This window comes from Lemur catta, chromosome 14 (genome assembly GCF_020740605.2).
Source record: "Lemur catta isolate mLemCat1 chromosome 14, mLemCat1.pri, whole genome shotgun sequence".
NCBI lineage: Eukaryota > Metazoa > Chordata > Mammalia > Primates > Lemuridae > Lemur > Lemur catta.
The window spans coordinates 66304945-66328001 of NC_059141.1; the positions used below are offsets into that span (position 1 = coordinate 66304945).

The 23057-nt window shown below is 43.5% G+C and overlaps 1 protein-coding gene across 1 annotated transcript in view; it reads right to left on the reverse strand.

The window, feature by feature from the left end:
* Positions 1-2270: 2270 nt before the first annotated feature.
* Positions 2271-23057, reverse strand: part of LOC123650027 — a 33067-nt gene continuing 12280 nt past the window's right edge. Inside the window, exons 7-13 of the mRNA XM_045568410.1 lie at positions 20846-20988; positions 19952-20092; positions 15925-16029; positions 14505-14570; positions 4679-4739; positions 2633-2737; positions 2271-2453 (exon numbers count right to left, since the gene is read on the reverse strand). Coding sequence (XP_045424366.1) covers positions 20059-20092; positions 20846-20988 — 177 coding nt within the window. The 3' untranslated portion in view covers positions 2271-2453; positions 2633-2737; positions 4679-4739; ... (1 more) ...; positions 15925-16029; positions 19952-20058. The remainder of the gene's footprint in view (positions 2454-2632; positions 2738-4678; positions 4740-14504; positions 14571-15924; positions 16030-19951; positions 20093-20845; positions 20989-23057) is intronic.

Genomic DNA, 23057 nt, shown 5'->3' on the forward strand with positions numbered 1-23057 from the left:
AAGTACTGCATGAAAAAGGTGCATTTAAGTCAATGAAACCCATTTTCCTTTGCAAATCAAATACAGTCAGAAATCCCTGTCCATGGGTTCCTCATCCATGGATTCAACCAACTGGGGATTGAAAATATAGGGGGAAAACCAATAAAAACATACAATAAAAGGATGATACAGGATAGCAACTAGTTGTACAGCCTCCACAAGGTATTGGGTATTATATGTAATCTAGGGATGATTTAATGAATTTGGGGGAATGAGCAGAGGTTATATATATAAAGTCTGTCACTTTGCATAAGAGACTTGAGCCTCCCTGAATTCTGGTCTCCACAGGGTTCCTGGAACCAGTCCTGCCCACAGATACTGAGGGATGGATGAATGTAAATGATCTCGCAGGAATCTTGAAGAAAACGAAAATCATTCTCCTTAAAGTCATTTTAGAGGAACGTAATTTAATATTATTCATAAATATTTTAAACAGAGTAAAAGAGTTTTTTAAAAGAAAATGGATACAATTCACTCCACAACACATGCAAACTATAACAATTTGCAACTACAAACCAAAAGTGTTAGAAGTATCATCTTCATCCTTGGGCCAAAAGGGAAGCAATAATTCTATTTCTAGAAAATTAACTTGCTATTTAACAAGAATGTCCTAGTTAAGCAGCTTTTAAGACAATCTGAAATTTAAAATAAAAATTAAACAAAGAATAAATTAAATTAACCAGCTTGTCTATCACAATATTGGACAAGAGGAAATGCTTGGGGACCCCCTCCCTGGTCACAACCAGTGTAATTATATAAGCAACTGGAATATATTTATTCTTTAAGAGGCCACATTTTGTCATTTTCAAGAATATATTTTCATGTTCCCATAACCTTTATTTTTTTAACCTCTCTTCAGTCAGATCAAAAGGCCTTCTAAGAAAAAGACAGAACTAGTGAATGTGCTACACTAGAAAATCAGGTCTACATCACTAATAAGGTGGGAATTGTCAACAAGATGTTCCTGTTTATTGACATTTGTTTGACTCTGAACTTGGGAATGTGTGAAATTATTATTATCAGTTTTTTACTGAATTTTAAAAACAGATAACATTCTTTGCTCCAGTGATTCCCAAGGGCAAAATGTATTAGAAGCTGTCTCTTTAAAACCTCCTCCACTCTTTTTCAATTAGGTTGAAAGAGATATGGAGAGACAGGGACAGCAAGGTTTCCAGGCAGTGGGAGAGGGTGGAAAGTTTGCTGTAAGGAGTTTAACTGAGCAGAGAGCAGACTCCTTAGGAGCTTAGAGTCTCCTCAAGATGCTTCTAGTGGAGGGTGAGATAGTGGGAAATGGGTGCATATGCAAATTTGAGGAATTCTCACCCTGAGAGTCTGTTTCCTTTGTTTCATTGAGGCAACACTCAACAAGTCTTTGTTTTCTCCTTGCTCTTGTCACCAGGGCTAGAGTGCAGTGGCATCATCACAGATCACTACTGCAACTTCAAACTCCTGAGCTCCAGTGATCCTCTCGCTTCAGCCTCCCAAATAGCTGGGACTACAAGGGCACCACCAGGCCCACCTAATTTTTCTCTTTTTAGTAGAGATGGGGTCTCACTCTTGCTCAGGCTGGTCTCAGACTCCTGAGCTCAAGCGATCCTCCCGCCTCGGCCTCCCAGAGTGCTGGGATTACAGGCCTGAGCCACGGGGCCTGGCCTCAACATGTCTTTATTGAATGAGTGTTTTAGAAAGTTTTAAGATGTTCGTGTTTCCATGCTAGAAGAAAATAATCTTTTTCAAACCTAGTTGCTCTACAAAGGCAAGCTGGAAAGTATGTTTTATAAGCAACGTTTAAAAAATAAAAATACCCTTAGCACCAAAGAGAACTGGGGTATACTCTGGCTCCTACGCTAACCTGTCTGGGCTGTCACTCAAGTTATATCTCCTCCCCAAGTCTCAGTTCAAAAATGTGTAAAAGGAGGAGTTTGGACTCAAGACCTCTAGAATTTTCCAATTTGTGCTCAATTTCTTCACATATATTTCCTATACGAAGCAAACAGCACATACCACTATCACTAGCACAGTTTTGATTGTCACCCGACCTTAAATGACCTTTAATGTTCTGTGGGCCTCAATCAGTATGGCGGTAAATAGAGATTATAGGAGCGACATGACAGGGCCATAGTCCCAGCCTTTCAGGCAAGGATTCTCCCGCGCTCTGCAGGACTCTGGCCCTGACTCCTACAGGCTGTGAGCGCCCCCGGGCCTGCCACCTGCCAGTGTCCCACCTGCACTCTGGCCTCTTCAGCACCGCAGTGTCCATCCACAGGCTTCAGGCCTCCTTCTCGATGCCTGTCGCCTGCTGGCTGCCGCGGAGACCAGGCCAGCAAGAGAAGAGACCCGGCCAGGCTCAGGACGCCTCAGGGAGCGGCTGGAACCGCCGCTTCCACCATTTAGATCTCGCGCCAACGCCAGGGCTGTGTGAAATTATTTATTGCAAAATGTAAGTACTAAGGCAGGAAAGTTTTAGATAAAGTTTAGATGAAGATGAGCTTCAACACAGATTTAGTTGTCTAAATAGAATATTTGCCAAGAAAATAATTTATTGTCTAATAAATGAAAAGTAAAAGATAGAAAAAACATAAAGAAAACCCACCCATTAGAATTCTGTCTTTGGAAAAATCAAGTTTCTTCATGGTAACCATTTCTTTTCCATCAACAGTGGCCTTTAATGCAGTTTGGTTCACAGGATTCTCCAACTCTGCTCCAGAAAAGACAACAGTACTTTGAGCTGTGATTTCTGGATCCACAGCTAATGTAAAAAGACAACATCACACTAAAAGTCCAAAGCAGCTAAAACAAAGCACTTCACAAAGAACTCACATCACAAAGGAAAAATGAAAACAGCTATTCTGAGCCCTAAATTAAAATATTTACCTTTAAAGTCAAATAAACTTAATTTATTAAAATTCTTAGGGAAAAGAGCCCAAACATGTCACCAAAATTGGCATTGGGACAAATCACAAATATGCTTAAATTTAGATAAGTTTGTAGAGAAAAAGAAATGTGGAGCTGCCTGATATGGATTAGAAACTTCAGATATGCCCTTTATCTTTTCTGTTTTTCTTTCTGTCTTTCCTTCCTTCTTTCTTTCTTTCTTTTTTAATATGGAGATGGGGTCTTGCTCTTGTTCAGGCTGGTCTCGAACTCCTGACCTCAAAGCGATCCTCCCACCTCGGCCTCCCAGAGTGCTAGGATTACAGGTGTGAGCCACGGTGCCTGGCCAGATATGCCCTTTATCCTCACTAGGCTAACCACCAACTGAAACAGCAAACTCACACACAACATTCTGTTCTCTGAATCATGTTGAAACACTTTGCACATAAAACCTCCCTTTTTAATAGGAAATATATTTCATTTTTGAATTGATTCAACTATCTGAAAAATACTGCAGCTTTAAGCGCTTCATTTATTACTCCAGTCAGTTCCATGTGTTTTGTATTGTGGTTTGCTTTCCTCCTTTTTGGTCCCCAAACTGACCTTGTCATGAGCTACTGTTTCTGGAACTTTTTCTATTATTTTGTCTTTTCGACTCATCTCTTAAAAATATAGTACTACTCAGCCATAAAAAAGGATGAATTAATGCCCTTTGCAGCAATTTGGGAGGACCTGGAGGCCACCATAAGTGAAGCATGTCAAGGATGGAAAAACAGACACCAGTGTACTCTCTAACAAACTGGCGCTAGCCGCTGGCACACAGGGGCACGGAGGGCAGTAAAAGTCACAGGAAATCAAGCAGGGGGAGAGGGAGGAGGGGAGCAGGAAAAACCACCTAACAGGCACAAGGAACACTATTCAGGTGAGGGGCACATTTACAGTCCTGACTCAAGCCATGTATCAAAAACATTTGTACTCCCTTAAAGTTCTGAAATAAAAACATTTTAAGAAATAATAAAATAAATGCATCAATCTTTTATTTTGTGATTTTATCCACTCAAATTCCTCTCTGTTTCAGCAACTTGAGAAATGTTCAATTTTATTTTATCCTGGTGATTATTTATATTAGAAATTTTAAGTCTTTTACTCTAATAAAGGTCAACCCTAGAGGGCCAAATACTTTATTGTGTTAACTGCTGTTATCTCCTGTGCCTAGCTCCCTGCCTGGAGATACATAAGTATTCATGAATGGACAGATACATGCTATGCAGCCATTACAAACTACTCTGCCACAAAGCAATGACAGAGAAGGCTGTTCGAGGTATATTGTTAAGTGAAGAAAGAAAATCACAGAAACTATGGGCAGCATAGTTTCATGCTAAAATCATAAGTAAATAATTTATTTTTATTAAAATAAAACTTAGAGATATGCAAAAAATCAAAACTTATACATATATGATCTTCAAATATTATCTTTCTTAGTACTCTAAATGAAACCTTTCTTTGGAATCAGAATTCAAAGGAATAGAAGCTCTTGGATATATACCAATTAAGGAATGGATTTTTAAAATGATGTATAAATGGGGTAAAAGGACATAAAAATGAACTGGTCTCTTAATACATTTATCATATGAGGACCACAAGCAGGGTGGGTGGATATTGTACCATTTTATAGAGATAATAATGTTTGTACTGTAGAATCAGACTTATGCTGATCAAACTTTATTTATTTTATTTAGATACCATTTCAAAGCTTCTTGTTTACCTTTTCTGTGTGTCCCTGGAAGTATACTTGCATGTCAAAGCTGATAGAATATATTCAGGTGCTAAAAGAAGAATGCAAAAGGGTAACATCAATTAATAACTGGACTATGCTGAAGTTCAAGTTAAACAGGCCTGACACACTAAAGACATGATTGGGAAGATAATGACAGCCAGAGGGTAGGTCAAGCTTTGAACATAAATGTTCAGACAGGTCCTTTGAAAACATGGTCAATAACTAGGAGGTAGAACACAGTTTCATTTAGATATATACGTGTGTGCACGCCTAGGTAGCACAGCCCTGAGACACAAAGATGTGCAAGGAAGTCAGTGAAGGAACAAATGATTTTACAACAGACTGTTATGAGAACCACATGCCCAGCTCAACTGCTAAGTGAATATTTCACTGGAGTCTCAGGCAAAGGCAAACTACTCATCAAATGGAAACGTAAATAACTTCTGCAATCAGTGTAACAAGCTGTCTAAAAGATTGGGGGTGGGAATGGACAAAACGTGATTCCAGGGTCAGTTTTCTGTCATCTGCTTCCAACTACCACTGACTGGGCCAGTTTGGAGAGGACCAGGAACTGGCACCCTTCCGGGTCTTGGAATGTGGTTCAGCAAAATCCTAAGGCCTTTAAAGTCTTAATTTTAACTTTAAAATCCATGTAAATGTTACGATGCACCCTATAACATCTGTGTGTGCTTTAGTATACACAATAACATTGTGAAGTAATCGTTGTCTGGCAAAAGGGCAGCTCCAGAATAGGAGATACAGCAGGTTTTATCCTGTTGCTTCACATCCCCCCACAGTCCCGGGGTGTGACTCCTCCAGTCTAAGCTGCTGAGTCGGGGTCAGTCCCGGGCTGGTTGTGGAAGGCTTTCAGCTGCAAGCCAGCGAGTTTAGACTTCACGTTGTGAGAAACCTGCAAGTCATGGGAACGCTGCAAACACAGGGATCAAACTGCAGTGTCTTGGCAACACTAAGCCAGACACAGTGTGAAGGGTGGTTTGGTGGGAAGGGATGAGGAAAAAAGCGAACAAGTTAGGCTGTGCAGGAAACAGACAACGCCATGGGGAGTGGAGCACAGGAGGCAGCCGGCACGGAGAGGACAGAGGCCGTCAACACCAGGCTGTGAGTCCTGTCCCTACCTGCCCTCTCTCCCACCCAGGGGCTGGTGTCTAGAGAGCCACACTGCCAACACCAGACCCGGGCTTGGCCTAGTGGGCCAAGGGCTTTGGCCTCCTGGAGGTTCAGGGACAAGCACTGACAGGAGGCAGATTGGTGAGCAGGAGAAAAGGCAAACACATCTATTTCAGTGCATACACTGAGGATGTATGAATACGTTCTCCTTCAGAATGGAGACCGCACCCCTGGGGAGGTGCAGATGCTTATATGCCACCTTGAGGGAACAGAAAGGGTGGGGCCTGGACCCTGGAAGAGCAGGTTATGGGAGGGGAGAAGAGGACTCTGTTGAGGGGCAATAAATGGTTGCTAGGGAGAGTGAAGGCTGGGGAAGAGAAAGTAACTCCTAAGGGGTTCTCTCTGGAATTTGAATGAGCCTGAGAGGCAGAACACTATCTTCTAAATGAGTCTGGGCACGTGTGCTTAGATTCCAGTCTTACAGGGAGGGGAAGAAAAGGAACAAGTGTTCCCCTTGGGGGGTCTGGGTCTTAGGCAGATACAGGAACTTCTACTTCTTTGGGGGAGACAGTGGGGAGGGTGAGGTCAGAGAGACCTGGAGGCTTCTGCAGTTCAGCCTGTCAAAGTGCCACAGTTTGGGGCATCAGTTTCTGAGCCCCAACAGGCTCAAAGGTAAGATCAGAAGTCAGCCCTATGTGGACGACCACAGCAATTTTTACTAAACAGCATTAGATGCTGCCAGTCAATGAATTATTTAATAACTCAAAGGCCTTCTTAACAAACTCCTCTCAAAACTCAGGCCTAGGAAGCAAAATTCTCCTGCTAATGCACACAGGCTTTCCATAACTCAGCAGTGAGGCCTGCTTATATATTCTGTGTTCCTCTTTGCCTCCACTGCTAGTAATCTCCAAGCTTTGTATTGTGCGTTGTTTTAGTTTTCAGTGGCAAGCATTTTTTTTGATACTTTGTTTTTTCTGTTCTCATTACTTCTTGCTAATTTTATGTAAATCTTCATTAAGTTGCTAGAGCAGCTCACAGGACTCAGGGAAACACTTACCTTGCGGGCTTATCACAAAGGACTCATTTTATATGATGCCAATACACAGGCAGATGAAGGGTTACATGGGGTGAGGTCTGGAAAGGTCCCAGTGCTGAAGCATCTGTCTTTGTGGAGTTGAGTGCACCACCCTCCTGGCATGTGGGTGGATGAGTTCTGGCTCACCTGCCTGTAAGCCTCCAGCTGTTCAACTGCCTGGGAGTTCCTTGAACCCTGTCTTTTTGGGCCTTTGGGGGAGACTTCATTGGACAGACATGATTGACAACCAGGTAGAAATGTGATTGGACAAAAAGGATGAAATCTAATCCTATTAGACTGAGTGGGAAACCCAGCCAACCCTGTGCAAAGATTCTTCTTGGCCTCGTTGTGCAGCTTTCCTTCTGCCCAGGAATAGGGCAGGATCCTATCTGGAATGAGGGTCTTGAGACCCACAAGCAGATTAGAGTCCTGTCTTGGGCAGGGGAAGGGATGATGGGAGAGGGTCAAAGAGAAATTCTGTTTTCAGAGTCCTACTTCTAGGGCCTAAATCCCCCAACATTATAACAAAAGACTGTAGAAGGGCTATGGGAGTTATAAGCCAGGAACCACGGACAAACACACACACACACACACACACACACACACACACACACACACATATATATATATATATATACATTGTCATATCATAGTGTCCTAAATATGTGTAACATTTTAGTCTTTCACACCATATTTTAACTATACCTTTTGTACATTAACTATGTTTAGAGAAACAAATATTTACCATTTTGTTCCAGTTGTGGAGATACACAAATGTGCGCAGGCCTGGTTATCTCTGGCCTTGTGCTGCTCGTGACAATTGGCTTGAAAAAATATTTTAACAATATAAAAAGTAAAATGTAAAAAATAAACTAGCTTGGTGTGGGTGTGTTGCCTGAGTCCCAACTACTCAGGAGGCTGAGACGGGTGCATCACTTGAGGCCAGGAATTTGACACCAGCCTAGGCAACAGAGCTAGACATGGATTCTTGAAAATAAGGTGAAAAATACATTAGGTGGGTGTAGTGGCGTGTGCCTGGAGTCCCAGCTACTCAGGAGGCTGAGGCGGGAGGATGGCTTGAGGCCAGGAGTTCCAGGCTGCACTAAGCTATGATGGCACCACCACACCCCAGCATGGGTGACCGAGCAACACTGTATCTCTTAAAAAAGTAAAAACAATAAGAATCCACCTAAAGAATTGGTTCTGACTAAAAGCCGTTTGTGAGTCACTGTGAATATTTAGAGTAGGGCACTGAAGCTTCTCCCACTTGTCTGTCCAGATGTCAGTGAGAATATCTTTGGTCTGAGGCAAGGGGCTGCTTTGGATGAAAACTGAGGAGGCAGATTTGATCTTGGTGGCCACAGCAGGTCTCTGCGTGGTTGTCGTCGTTGCTGTTGTTCACTGCAGCTGGAACTCCTGGCTTCAAGCGATCCTCCCACCTCAGCCTGCTGAGTCGCTGGGACTGAGGTGCATGCCACCATGCCTGGCCTTATGTGGACCTCGAGATGTTCTTGTGCCTCAGTTCTTGCAGCCTCTCAAGGTGGAGCATCCATAATGCATCTGTTGCACCACCTGTGAAAGGAGCCTCGAATTTGTTGGCGAGAGCTCTTTTGCCGAGGGTCATTTCTGACTAATTTGAAGAGGTATGTCTTCCTCTGTGGGATTCTGATGCCCAGTATGGTCTTCCTTGGAGTGGGGAACTGGGAGGCAGGATTGCTCCCAACTTCTCCCAGTATGGCTTGGGCCAAAGATTTTATACTTTGGTCCCCATCGTCTTCTACGCTTTCCAGAGCCGAAACAAGACAGAGGTCTACTAAGACTCCAGATCCTGAGGACCGTTGCCCCAACCTCAGCCTTCTCCACTTCACACACCAGGTCATTATCACGTGATTTCATTTAGAATCATTTTTCTCACAATCAAAGCCATGCTTGCTTCATTGGACAAATATTTGAAATAAAAATTATTTTTTTAAAAAAGGAAAGGAAGAAAAATCTCTCAGCCCCATGGATAACACTGCTAATAGCTTGGTACCTATATTAAAATATATAATATAGACAAATACCTAATATAGATAAAACTTTTTTTACAAAAATAACATTAAAATTTTTTCTCCCATAAAATATTCCTCTATACAGCATAAAATCCAATCACATGATTCTATCATATCTTTTTTGATGAACCCTTTACCAGTGACTGCTTAGATTTTTTGTAATTTTTCACTGTTATTAATATAAATAATCATAAATTCAGTCAGCAACTATTTACTGAGTACTTCCTGTCACTTGGCACTATGCTAGGTGCTGGCAACATAGTGGTGACCAAGAGAGACAGAGTCCCTACCCTCAAGCAGTTATCAGGTGGGGGAAAGAAAAAAAAATGAGGAAACACAAATTCAGCCCAGAGAAGGAAGCTGAATGGACTAATGAGCGAGAATAAGTGGGAAGGGACCCTTCAGACAGGCCAGTCAGGGAATGCCTCTCTGGGAAGGTGACATGTGAGCTCAGATCTAAATCCTGAGATTTAGATCTCACACACACACACACACACACACACACACACACACACACACACACACACACACGGAAGGATCAACGAAAGGAAAAGTTGTATCTCTGAAAAGCTAAACAAATTGAGTGACCACTCGCTAGATTATACAATTAAAGAAGAGAATTTAAATAAGCTCAGTCATAAATGAAACAGGAGGCATTACAACTTATACTGTAGAAATACAAAAGATTCTCCAAGACTAGGATGAACATCTCTTTGCACAAAGTAGAAAATGCAAAGGAAATAGATAAATTTTCAAAAATTTTCCCAAGCCTGAATCAGGAAGAAATACAAATCCTTAAACAGATTAATATCAGGTAGAGAGATTGTATCAGTAATAATAATAATAATTTTAAAAATCCCAAGAAAAAAATACCCAGGACTAGATGGAGTCACAGATGAATTCTACCAGACCTACAAAGAACTGGTACCTATCCTACTGAAAGTATTTCATACATTGAGAAGGAGGGAGTCCTCCCTAACTCATTGTACAAAGCCAGTATCACACTGATACCAAAGCCAGGAAAGGACACAACAACAACAACGAAACACTACAGACCAATATCCCTTAAGAAGATAGCTTTAAAAATACTCAACAAAATACCAGCAAATTGAATCCAACAGCATATCAAAGAAATAATTCACTCTGATCAAGTGAGTTTCATCTTAGGGATGCAATGATGGTTCAATATACACAAATCAATAAATGTGCCTCACAACATAAACAGAATTAAAAACAAAATCATGTGATCATCACAATAGATCTTGGAAAAAGCACTCAATAAAGTCCAGCACCCCTTCATGATAAAAACCCTTAACAAACTAGGCATAGAACGAACATTCTTCAAAATAGTAAAAGGTGCATATGACAAACACACAGCCAACCTCATGCTGAATGGGGTAAAGTTGAAAGGCATTCCTCCTACAAACTGGATCAACACAAGAGTCCCACTTTCACCACTTCTATTCAAGATCATATGGGAAGTCCTACCTGAAGCAATCAGGCAAGGGAAAGAAATAAAGAACATCCACGCCAGAAGAGATCAAACTGTCCCTAGTGGCCAATGGTATCATCTTCTATCTAGAAAACCCTAAAGACTTTATCAAAAGACTCCTAGAATTGATAAATAAATTCAGTAATGTCTCAGATGACAAAATTTATGTATACAAATCAGTAGCATTTCTATATTCTAAAAACAGCGAACATGAGAATAAAATTAAGAACTCACTACCATTTCCAAATAGCTGCAAAAGAAAACATAAAGTCCTACGAATATACTTAACCTGGGAGGTGAATGATCTCTATAAGGAGAACTATGGAACACTGATGAAAGAAATTGTTGATGACACAAACAAATGGAAAAAATCCCATGCTCATGGATTGGAAAAAACAATCTTGTTAAAATTCCATACTGCCAAAAGTGTTCTACAGACTCAATGCAATTCCCATCAAAATACCAATGTCACTTTTCACATAATTAGAAAAAACAATTATAGGTTTCACATGAATCCAAAAAGAGCTTGAATAGTTGTTGAGCCTAAGAATACTGAGTTATAGAAATGCCCCTGTATTTTTTGAGACAAGATTTGATTTCAGAAGTCAAATAAGGCTTTGCCTTAAAGAAAAAATAAATGTGTTAATTCAAAAGCTGCCTCGTCTCAGGAGGGCTTCTCATTGGTCAGTAACAGCTGCATTTCAAAGAGACAGCTATAAACTGGGCCTATGGTTCTCACCTGTTTTGAAAGACAAGACAGGCTTCACCTAGGGCCATAGGTTGCCAGAGCTGACCAACAAAGACCGCCAGAGATGAGAGCTGATCAAATAGATATGCTAATGCCCAAGCCAGGCCCAGATGGAACCATGCGGTTAAAGTAATTAACACAAGGCACAGCTCATGTTGACTTCTTAGATCCTCTCTGTCTCCAAGAACACAATCACTGGAGCCAAGATGTCTCTGTTTTTTGCTAAAGTAATAGCCTTATCATAAAACTTAGAAGTTTGCCCTAAGAAGATTTTGTAATTCATTGCTCCCCTAGATAGAGCTAGTTAAAGGATCTGTAGTAGCCTTTTAGAAGACTTTGACCCTAAACCAAAGTGCCTGTTAGTATGTAAATCCCATTGCCCTTGGCAATGGGAGCCTGTATCTACCCTATAAAATACCTGTGTGGAGTTTCAGTCTTTGATATATTTCTGCGGGAAGAAATATATCCATCCGGACACCCTCCCTTTGTCTATCTTCATAAACCTTTACTTTCTAAACTATATCTTTGGCTCTGTGTATTATTATTATTATTCTTTTATTTCTGTTTCCTACTATTTTTTCATCCTTTGCGACGACCGCTGCCTGAGAGACCCGACCGAAAAGAGAACACCTCTTTGCGGGGAGCGTAGCTAACTCCCCGCAAATAGTCAAAGCCATGCTAAAAAAAAGAAGAAGAACAAATCTTGATGTAACATATTACCTAATTTCAAGTGATACTACAAGGCTATAGTAACCAAAACAGAATGGTACTGGTATAAAAGTAGGTACATAAATCAACGAAAAAATATAGAGAACACAGAAAAATAACCAAATACCTACAATCAACTGATCTTTGACAAAGCAGACAAAAACATACACTGGGGAAAAGATGCCCTATTCAACAAATCATCCTGGAAAAATTGGAGAGCCATGTGTAGAAGAATGAAACTTGATTCCTACCTTTGACCATACCTAAAAATTAACTCAAAATGCATTAAAGACTTAAATGGAAGACCTAACACCAAAAATTTCCAGAAGGAAACGTAGAAAAAATAATTCCAGATATTGGCTTGGCAAAGAATTTGTGACTAAGTCCCAAAAGCAAATGCAACCAAAAGAAAAATAAATAAAGGGGACTTAACTAAACTACAGAAGTTTTACACTGCCAAAGATAAAATCCATAGAGTAGACAACCTTAAGAATGGGAGATAATATTTGCACTCTCTACTTCCAGCAAAGGACTCATGTCCAGAATCTAAAGAGAATTTAAACAAATGAGCAAGACAAAACTGCCAAATAACCCCATTAAAAAATGGGCAAATTATATGAACATATATTTTTCAGAAGAAGAGATAAAAATGGCCAAGAAATATGTTAAAAAATGCTCAACATCTCTAGGCATCAGGGAAATGCAACTTAAAACCACAGTGAGAGACCACCTTACCCCTGGCAGAATGGCCATTATTAAAAAGTCAAAAAACAATAGATGTTGGTGTGGATGTGGGAAAGGGGAATGCCTATTCACTGTTCGTCAAAATGTAAATTAGTACAAGCTCTATAGGAAACAGTATGGAGAATCCTCAAAGAATTAAAAGTAGACCTAACATTCATTCCAGCAATCCCACTACGGAGTATCTACCCAAAGCAAAAGAAGTCATATCAAAAAGACACACACACTCAGTGTTTATTGCAGCACAATTCACGATTGCAAAGATATGGAATCAGCCTAAGTGCCCATCAACCAATGAGGGGATAACAACAATATATTCACACACTCCCCCCTGTAGAATACTACTCAGCTGTAACACAGAATGGGAGGATGTCGTTCACAGCAACTTGGATGGAACTGGAAGTCATAATCCGAAGGGAAGTATCTGAAGTATGGAAAAAGAAAAACTGCCAATATTCCCTTACAAGTGGGAGCTTAATGATGGGCACACCTGGTCACACAGAGTGCTCTAAGGGACTCTGGAGACTAAGAAGCGGGGAGAGTGGGAAGATGGTGAGGGATCAAAAACTGCCTATCCAGTACAAGGCTACAATTTGGGTGACTGGTACACTGAAAGCCCTGACTTTGCCACTGTACAATTCACCCATGTAAGGAAGAAACCACGTATACCCCCCCTAAACCTACTTACATAAAAAATGAAAAAAAGAATGAGAGTAAGATAACATCATTACAAATAAAATCCAAGAGAGCACACCTCAAGATACCAGCACCGAAGAATCTTCTAAAATATATTCTCCAGGATGAAGACAAATGGTCCCCAAAGGATGGTCAGAAACGCAAAACAGGATATTGAGGGATGTATGTAAGTCTAGAGCGTTTGTATATAAGAACAGCAACAATCATAGCACCTCAATTCTGAGTTAACAAATGGAACTAAAACACCAGTGAACAAAAGCCTATAAATTGGGGAGGACAGGGGTTGGAATGAATGTCAAGACAAGAGGGAAGTTTAAAATGTGGTTTTACTTTACACTCTGTTAAGCTTAATACGCATGACAACAGTCTATGTTTTGGTATGTAGCCTGTAGAAACTTTTCCAGATATATATACATATCTGTATATATATTTAAAGGGACATAGATAAGAATGCTTCTGGTGTGGTTTTTTAATAGCAAAACATTGGTAACACCTTAAATGTTCATGAACATGGGAGATGATTAATGAACAACAGTATCTCAGTAGTATGGAAGATTATGTTGCAGTTTAGGGAATGCAGTAGATCTGGGTTCCCTAAATACCCACCTAATAGTGGGGAAAAGAGCAAGGTTCAGAAACTGTTCACATATGTACAGAATGTATACACACAAAAAGAATATGAAAGTCTACAGCAAACAGGTGGGGGAGGGGAGACGGGCAAGACACGGCAGGGTGTGTAAATGGGACTTTACATTTACTGATATTGCCTCTTTTTTTTTTACAAAAAGACTTTATTTGTGTATTTCTCCTATAAAACATAAATTAGTGTTTAAAGGGGTTTAACATAATAAAAACAAAACTACAAGATTTTTAGGGGCGAGGACTGTGTCTGTCTTGAGCACCATCGCAGTGTAAGCTCCTACAGCACACGGTAAGTGTTCACTGACTGACAGGATCTATCCCCAAATATTAGCAGTGTTTCCTCTGATGAGTGGGACAATGGAAAATTGTGTCTCTTCCTACTACTTTTCTTCATTTTCTACTTTTCTGTAATACTTCAATCTTGGTAAAAATAAAAGTATAAAACATGCTCTTGGGAAATGTCCCCACCCTGCATTCTGTCCCACCCAGCCCCCGTGTGCCATGCAGACCCCTGGCACCAGGCCCAGACTCACCAGTCCTGATCACCTGCACGTCCTCCTCACGGACGCGGCTCACGTCAATGTTTCTCAGTGTGTATCCTAAAGACAAGACACATGTAAAATCATTCCAGAGCTCCCAGACCTTTGGGCTGCCCCTTTCCCACATTCAGTAGTCAATAAGGAAATGTTTAAAGAAGTCCGAGCAGGGAGTGTGCTTCAGAGATGACTTGCAGCCTAGACAGCAGCGTCTTAGTAAAACAACAAAGCTCAGAGTGGCTGTGACCCAAACATTGTTGTGAGCACGTGACAAGTAGACCATGAGCCCAGGATGCTAACCTGCATGGGGCTCCCACACCCATAGGAAGATGGGCAAAGGGCACAAGGCTATTAATTAGAAAAAAGGAAATACACACTGCCAACAAAAGGAAAAAGATTGAACCTCACTGCTGATAACAAATGTTAACAATCAAAACAACTATTTTCACCTGTCGAATTGGTAATGATTTTTAAGAGACTACCCAGGGTTGGCAGATGTCTGCAGAAATAGATGCTCATGTACAGCACGGTGGGAGTAGGACATGAGTCAACCGCTGTAGAGAGCAGTTGGCAATAAGCATCAAGAGCCTTAAAATTGTGCATACCCTTTGGGCCCAGCAATTCTACTTGAAATTTACCTTAACAAAATAATCATGATGTCATGCAGAGACTTAATCACTGCATCCCTGCTTATAAAAATAAGAAAGGACACAGTCTGCGTATGTATTCAACAATATGATCTGATTTAATAAATTGTCTCATAAATCCATCCATAAAAATGGATTTAATAACATGCAGTCATTAACAATAATGTTGAAGAATATATCATGGTATATATTTGTGATCCAGCAAGGGTAGAAAAACAGTACACCAAACCGCAGTGTTACAAAGTGCTCACGTAGACATGTGTGTGTGTGTGGGTGTGTGTGTGTGTGCGCGCGCACGTAGTATAGTCAGGAAAAACTCCAGAATGGTAGCAGTGCTTACATCCAAATGGTGAAATTGTTTATTTTCTTCTTTTTGCAAATCAGAATTTTTTAGTTTTTCTAACATTAACACTCACTACCACTGTAATTCAAATCAAAATATTTTGGAACTCCTATAGGGCCCCAGTTCAAACAATAGTTTTTTTTCCCCATTTCCAATGCTTATGGCCGTCGGCCCCACCAAGCACAGCCCAGACAGTGGGGAGACCCCCAGAGAGCTGGGGTAAGGACACGCAGCTTCCTCTCCCTCCCCTGAGCCTCTTCAAAGCAGAATTGCAGGCCTGGCCACAGGCCAACCTCCCTCATCAGGTCAATGCTGGGACAGGAGGTGACCTGTGTCATCATGCCATGACCTGGCCTTTAGCGGAAGGTCACGGAGGGTCCCCCTGCTGCAGAGAGGAGGGAGGAGTCACCAGGAGCCCCCGCCTTACCTATGAAATTGAGGGCAGCTGCCTGAGGGAGGTCTGTGGGCTCTCCAGGAACTCAAGGCTCTGGGACAGTCACTGCCCCACCAGCTGGTATTCGCCCTCGTGGACCTGTGGAGCCAAAGAGGGTGGTGCTGACAGGGAGAGGGGGCCACTGGGGACTCTACTACAGACCTTCTAGCAGCCACACCCCCACCCTGAGCACAGCAGCAGCAGTCCGTCTCCAGGCATGACTGCGCGACCTGCAGGCTGACCCCAGCCCCTCCCAGCCCAGCAGCAGCACAGACTCAGTGGGACGTTCACAGGGACAAGGCTGTCCCTGCCCCTGACAGCAGAGACAACACAACAGCTGTGCAGCCGGAGACCCAGGTGTCAGTACCGGCCCTGGCACTTCCTGGCTTCACTCTTGTGTCTGGAGACTTGAGGGAAACCCGCCCAGCCGCCCTCAGGTAATTGCGAGGCGTCAGTGGGAAATGGCTGTAAAGTGCTGTGTCCAGTGCTCTACCTGTGGGAGGGATTCATAACGTGGGGATTACTGTGTCACCTCCTCACCTGCTTGCTTGGCCCTTAAATGGCTACTTTTCACCTGGGATTCCTGCCCTCTGGCCGGTTCCTGACTGCAGGAGCCTCAGCCCCACGTCTCCCGCCTGCAGGGCTTCCCGCCCCTCTAACCAGAAGACCTCTGTCCTCTGTCCCTCCAGTAACCCGGCACGGTGGCCCTAGGCTCTGAGGAAGGGATCGGGATGCCTTGAGGTTCACATACAGAGAACCAGGGCCAGGTGAGGGTCCTCAGAGGCAGCTGATACTAAAGAATGAGAATCAGGGAACTGAAGGAACATATCTGTCACCTGCCCCCTCTATCCACTGAGGCCACTGTTCTGTCCCCGGGATGAACGTTGAGACTCTTGCTCACCAGGTACGCGCATGTGTCCTGTAGCACCTGCGGGGGGTCACTGAGGGTGGTGTGCCGCAAGCTGCGGGTCAGAGACGCCCAGCCAGTCAGCTCTGCCCATTCAGTAAGGGCCCCTCCACAGGCCTGTGGGTGGAGAGAGTGAGCCCCCCGAGCCCACTCTTAGGACTGCCCAGGCCAGGGGCTGAGTGGGAGCCCCACATCACAAAGAGAGGGTGACAGTGCTCAGGGCCAGCACAGAGGATGATGCCAGAGGTGGCTGTAGAGCGCACAGCCACAGCCAGGCTCCTGAACAAAGAGCCGAAGGGAAGGGGCTCTGCCTGTGGAGACCACGCTGCCTGTGTCTCCGAGGGACTCTCTTTAGATCCCCAGAGCCGAGAAGTCAGTTCATGAAGGCACAGTGCCAGGGAAACCAGCACCAGAGCTTGAATGCTGCCATGGACCATATCAACAGCTCGTAGCTTTCATCCTTCTAAGGATTTAGCTCAAGCATGCCACATTTTTAAAAATGCATATTTTTACCCTAGTTACGCAGTAAAGAAAACTGTTGAGGTCTGTATTAGCGTATGTGAATGCATAATGACCACAAAGAGCAAAGCTTTGTACACTTTCAGGAGGATGCTATATATTAGTTGAACTAATATTTCTTGAGCATCTCTCCTGAGCTAGGCTCAGTGCCAAGTGATAGAGGCACAGCAGCACAAGACAGACGGTTCCTGAACACAGAGGGAGACTTTCCAGCCAGTGGGATGTGCGTGTTACAGTATGATGGCGAAACAGATGATTCCTTATTAGTACTTTAATGACAAAAACAAAGAGAATAACGTCCCAGGCACAGTAGCTCACAACGGGCACTTGAGCATTGCTGCAGTCATCCCATCCCTAGCAGAAAGAGTGCAAATGTGTTTTTACAATTCATAATAGATCTGAAATATTAGATGGGGGTTTTCCATTCCCCTCCAGAGGACTAGGGTATACCTGAAAGGTGAACAGTAGACACAATTGGAATTAAGGTAGAAATTATAGCCCAGGGTGTGGACAAGAAAATACTACTGCAGGAGGTGGCAGCAGTTCCCGGAGTGCTCTAAGCTTAGGGGCTGTGAATATAGGGAGGGAGGGATGGTCCTGGGAAGGCAACATCTGGTGGTTTGGGGGTGGGTGTAGCCAGCCACCTCATTCGGTTTCTCCCTCCTGATATCCCTCTTATCAATAACCAAGGAGCAGGGGCACAGAACACCCCAGCACAGCAGGGAGTGTGGTGTCTACTGCAGAGAGAGGGGACAGTTCCCTGGGTGTCTGATGTCCCCCAGGGAGTGTAGGGAGCACTAGAGTCAAAAGACTGGCTATTGGCACATCCGACTGTCCACTTGTCCCAGGATGCTCCCCACGATTCCTGAAGTCAGGCTGCAGTGATGGGCGTTGCTTCCACAGAGGGCCCACAAGAACCTCTAGCATAAAAATCGACCCACAAACATTGAGGAAAACCAACGCTGCAAAAGAAAGGGACCACATTCGAGAAATATCGTGATGTTTACATCATAAACTACTAACAACTTAAGACAATTATGAGGGAAAATAAGGACATTTTCATACAAAGACTGAAAATGTTTACTGTTTCAGACCCTCACTCAAGGAACCCGAGAGGGAGGGAAAGCAGACTCTAGGAGGGAGGAAAGAGCCGTAAGAAGGGAAGGTGAGCAAGGAGATCTGTAAACATGTGGGTAATTCTAAATAAGTGTTGACTGTATAAGTAATAATAATCATGATCATGATGATGATATAAAGACCTCATTTGGAGATCTAATAAGCAGGTGGAATTATATGCTAGACAACATTCATATCTAACGTGGGAACGCGTGATCAGATTTAAAGCATTCCCATCTTTATGTTGTTTGGATGGAGGGAAAAGATGTTACCTTTAGGCCTGCTTAGGTCAAGAAAAGTACGCACGCTGAATTTTAAAAGTCATGGAAAGATGGATGAGTGAGATATTGACCCAGCCATTCAGGAGTTTCCAGGGTCATATCGGAGATGAGACCCATATCAAAATTATTCCAACACAAGGTTCCAAAGCCAAAAAAGTTACAAATGCCACAACAGGACTACCATCAGCATGTGTCTCAGGCACATGGAGTTCCCTCCTGCTCTAAGATGCCATGATCTATAAGGAGGATGAGAGATGGGGAGGGTTGGTGTTGGTCCATTAGTGCAAATTTCTGAGTCTCAGATTTGTCTTGCCACAGGACCCTGGCATTCTATAGTCCTGTGTGATGTGGGAGAAGGGTAGAGCCATCAGTTCTCTCCCCTCTTCACTCTGTACGTGGAGTCTGGGTCCTCAGAGAAAAACCCGGCTTCATATCAGAGTGTGAGCTTGCAATTGTTGGTCCAGTGGCTCCGCCGGGGAATTCTCAGGGCAGAGTAAGTGGAGGCGTGTGCTGCGTCTGGATGTAGTGGGAATGCACTTGGGACATGCCCTGTGCACTGCTCCCTGTGGCCAGGTCTCCTTTCGTCTGCCCCTCCATTATCTCAGCCTTGGGCCACAGGCCCTTGGCCTAGCCCAACCCTTAGTTCAGCCCCAAGGTTCACCCCAAGCCCCAGCCCATATTGTTCCCAAGGGCTCCTAGGGCTGTAGGCACATACATCATTGATGAGGGGACGCAGGTGCTGGCAGATGCTGCAGAACATTCCCTGGATGTCCTTGTCCCGCGCGTGCTGCACGATGTTCTGCAGGCTCTCCAGCGCCCGCACGGCCACCCGCGCCTCAGCACTCAGGAAGCCGCGTAAGTACGGAACCAGCCTCCTGAGAGCCTTTGACTGATGGGAAGAAGGCAGAGATGACTCACCACCTGGGGGTCATGCAGCACTCTGTGCACAGGGTTTAGAGCACACGGATGATGCCTAAGAGAAACAGATGTGGGAGACCTAGGGGCTGGACATGCCAAGGAAATGATGGCTCAGGCAGCTTGTGGACAGGCCTAGCAAGGCCCACACACTGGATGTTGTGATGCCCTTGGATGAGGGTGGTGGATGTACTAACCCTGGGACAGCCGAGGTACCCAAGGAGGAAAAGCAAATGCTTCAGGGACTCCCAGGTGGTCCCCCTGGACCCTCCCCCACTCTTACCTGTCCTGGGGGCAGGGCCAGGTTGCTGATGCCCCGCAGGCCGATTCCCACCATGCTGACATTGGGGTCATTGACCCACTGGGTGACAATACCCAGAGATTTGTGCATCAGGCTCTGGGCCACCGATGGGTGACAGAGGAGCTGCAGGGCAGGACACCACAGTTATGGATGGAGGAGAGGTCACGGGGACCCTGTGCTCCCTCAGCCCTCCCTCAGGCCCCTGCTCAGGCAAGGACTGTGTGTAAGGGAGAACAGTGGCAGATCTGGTCACATGGGGTGGAGACTACGGGGAAGGGCTTGGTTGGTAATGCTGGTAAGACTTGAATTTGGAGCCCAGTCATTCTGGGAGGACTAGAACTGCTAACCCCTTCCCAGCTATCCTGGCCTCCTTAAACCAGTCCCCTGACATGCCAGGGAAAGGACTCCCATTTGAGATGGCTTCATTCTCTTTTTTCTCCTTCCTGGGACAAGTTAACATCTCATTAAATAGTCGGTCCCTCAGCTACAGGAAGGGTAAAGCTACAGCTGCTGGGCTCTCCCCAGCTCTCATCTGAGCATAAATGGCCCTGACCAGGATTTTCTGCCCCTCATTGATGCAGTGGAGGGAATTCTGCACAAGGGCCATCATTTCATGAAGGAGGGAGGGGTCACACGTCTTTCCCACTGCTCTGGGATGGGACACAGGAAGCAAGCAGTTAGTTGCCGGGGGTGGGGGAAGTGGCCAGAGCCAGCGTGCCCACAACAGGGAAGACATGAGGGCTGAGGACTCGGAAGTGCAGAGGGCTGGGAGGTGGAGGAGGGAGGGTGCAAGGCTACTATATTCGAGTGCTGGGACCTGGGAGACTAGGGTCAGGGGTCAGAGTGGTGCCAGGGACACTGGGGAAGTGGTTCCACCTTATCAGGTCCATGACCCAAGTGTAGAAAGACGTGGAGCTGGGAAGAAGGTCCCAGAAGTGGAGGTCATCTGCATGGGACACCACTCCCCTGACTGCTGCTGCCAATACCAACTTGACAACCTTCAGGGCACAACTGAGTTTCTGAAAAGAAAAAAACAAAAAGATGGACAAGGCGTTACCCCTGGGGTGCATTCCTGTGCTGGCAAGTTGGAGACTGTTCTCAGACCTGGTAGCTGGTTCTGCTCTGCAGCTGACAAGAGGTCATGACTTCACGGCCCCATCTCCAATTGCGATACTGATTTTCAAATGACCCCATTATTCCACAGAAACTGTGAGGCCAATTGAACACTGCAAGTGTTGGCTGACTTCAAAGAAACAGGATGACTTAATCACGGCCAAAGCAAGAACTGGTTCTATTGCTCTCTGACATTAACATTTCTGAAAACTAAGTCTAAAACCCTGAATAGCTCCCTTATGCCTTCTGGATTCTTCTGTTTTGTGGCTTGTTCTTACCACTGGTGTGAGGAAACAGCCTTAGATTCTACATGTGAGCACATGCCTTTGATTTTTTTTGAAAAGCAGCTTTGTGGAAGGATAACTGACATATCATAAACCACACATATTAAATGTACAATTTGATAAATTTTGACAAATGTATACACCTGTGAAACTGTCCCCACAATTAAAAGAATGAACATTTCCATCATCCCCCAAAGTTGGACCTTCCTCTGCGTAATCCCTCCTTCCCTGTCCTCCCCCAGGCCACCAGGGCTCTGTTTTCTGTCAATATAGACCTGTCCCTTGTATTTTGCCAAACTGCCAAACTGTTTTCCAAAGTGGTGTGCCAATGCGTTCTAATGCACGTGTACTGGAATCTCACATAGTTCCATTCCTTAGGCCTTTTTTAAATTTCTCACAACAATGATGCATAGTTTCCAGTATACAGGTTTTATGTACCTATTTTCAGACTTATTCCCAAGTATTTCATATTTTTATATAGCTGATCATGTTGACTGAAAACAAAGCCAGTTGTACTGCTTCCTTTCTGATGTGTATGCCAATCGGGTCCAATTGATTTATAGCATTGTTCATAACTTTCATATGTGTACTGGTGGTCTAGTCATTCTATCAGTTATTGAAAGGGGCATGTTGAAATCTCTGAGTGTAATTATGGATTTGTCTATTTCTTCTTGCAGTTCTATCAGTTTTTGCTTTAGGTATTTTGAAGCTCTGTCATTATGTACAAAATCATTACAATTGTTATGTGCTCATGATGAATTGACCCCTCTGTCATTATGAAATGACCTTCTTTATCCCTGAACACAGTTTTTGCTCTGAAATCTACTTTTTCTGACATGAATATAGCTAATACAGCCTTTTGGTTGAGAGGCATTAGCACAGTATGTCATTTTCTGTACTTTTACTTTTAACCTCTTTGTTGCTTTATCTTTCCAGTGCATTTCCTGAAGGTAGCAGAACGATGAGTCTTCCTTTTTTATCCATTTGACAATCTCTGCCTTCTAATTGGGATGTTTAGGTGATTGATATCTAACGTGATGATTTATGTGGTTAAGTCTACCATCTTGCTATTTGCTTTCTATTAGTCTAAATTCTTTGTTTCCTTTTCCCTTTCTTTCAGTCTTCCTTAAAAATTAATTGAATATTTTTAATAATTTCACTTTATATTCTTCATTGGCTTATTAGCTATAACTCTTTGTTGTTTCAGTGGTTGGTAGAGTTGATAGCACATCTTTAACTTGTCCCAGTCACACTTCAAGGGATAGTATACTACCTTCTGTATAGTAAGAATTAGTATGTTTACACTATAAGCATACTTTGAGCTATTGCCATACATTTCACTTCTCCATGTTACCGACTCCACAATGCACTGTTATATTTGCTGTTTAATTTTGTGTTTCTTTGTTGTTGTTGTTGTTGTTTTCTGTTTTTGAGACAGGGTCTTACTATGTTGCCCAGGCTGGCCCAGAACTGCTGGGCTCAAGCCATCCTCCCACCTAGGCCTCCTGAGTAGTGGGACTACAGGCACATGCCACCATGCCCAGGTTCATTTTTGTTTGAACACCTATCTAATAGACAGATCTTAAAAATAAGAAAAATATATATATTTATCTACATAGTCATACTTTCTGCTTCTCTTCACTCCTTTGCACAGGTAGTGGTCCCAAACTTTTTGGCACCAGGTACAATAT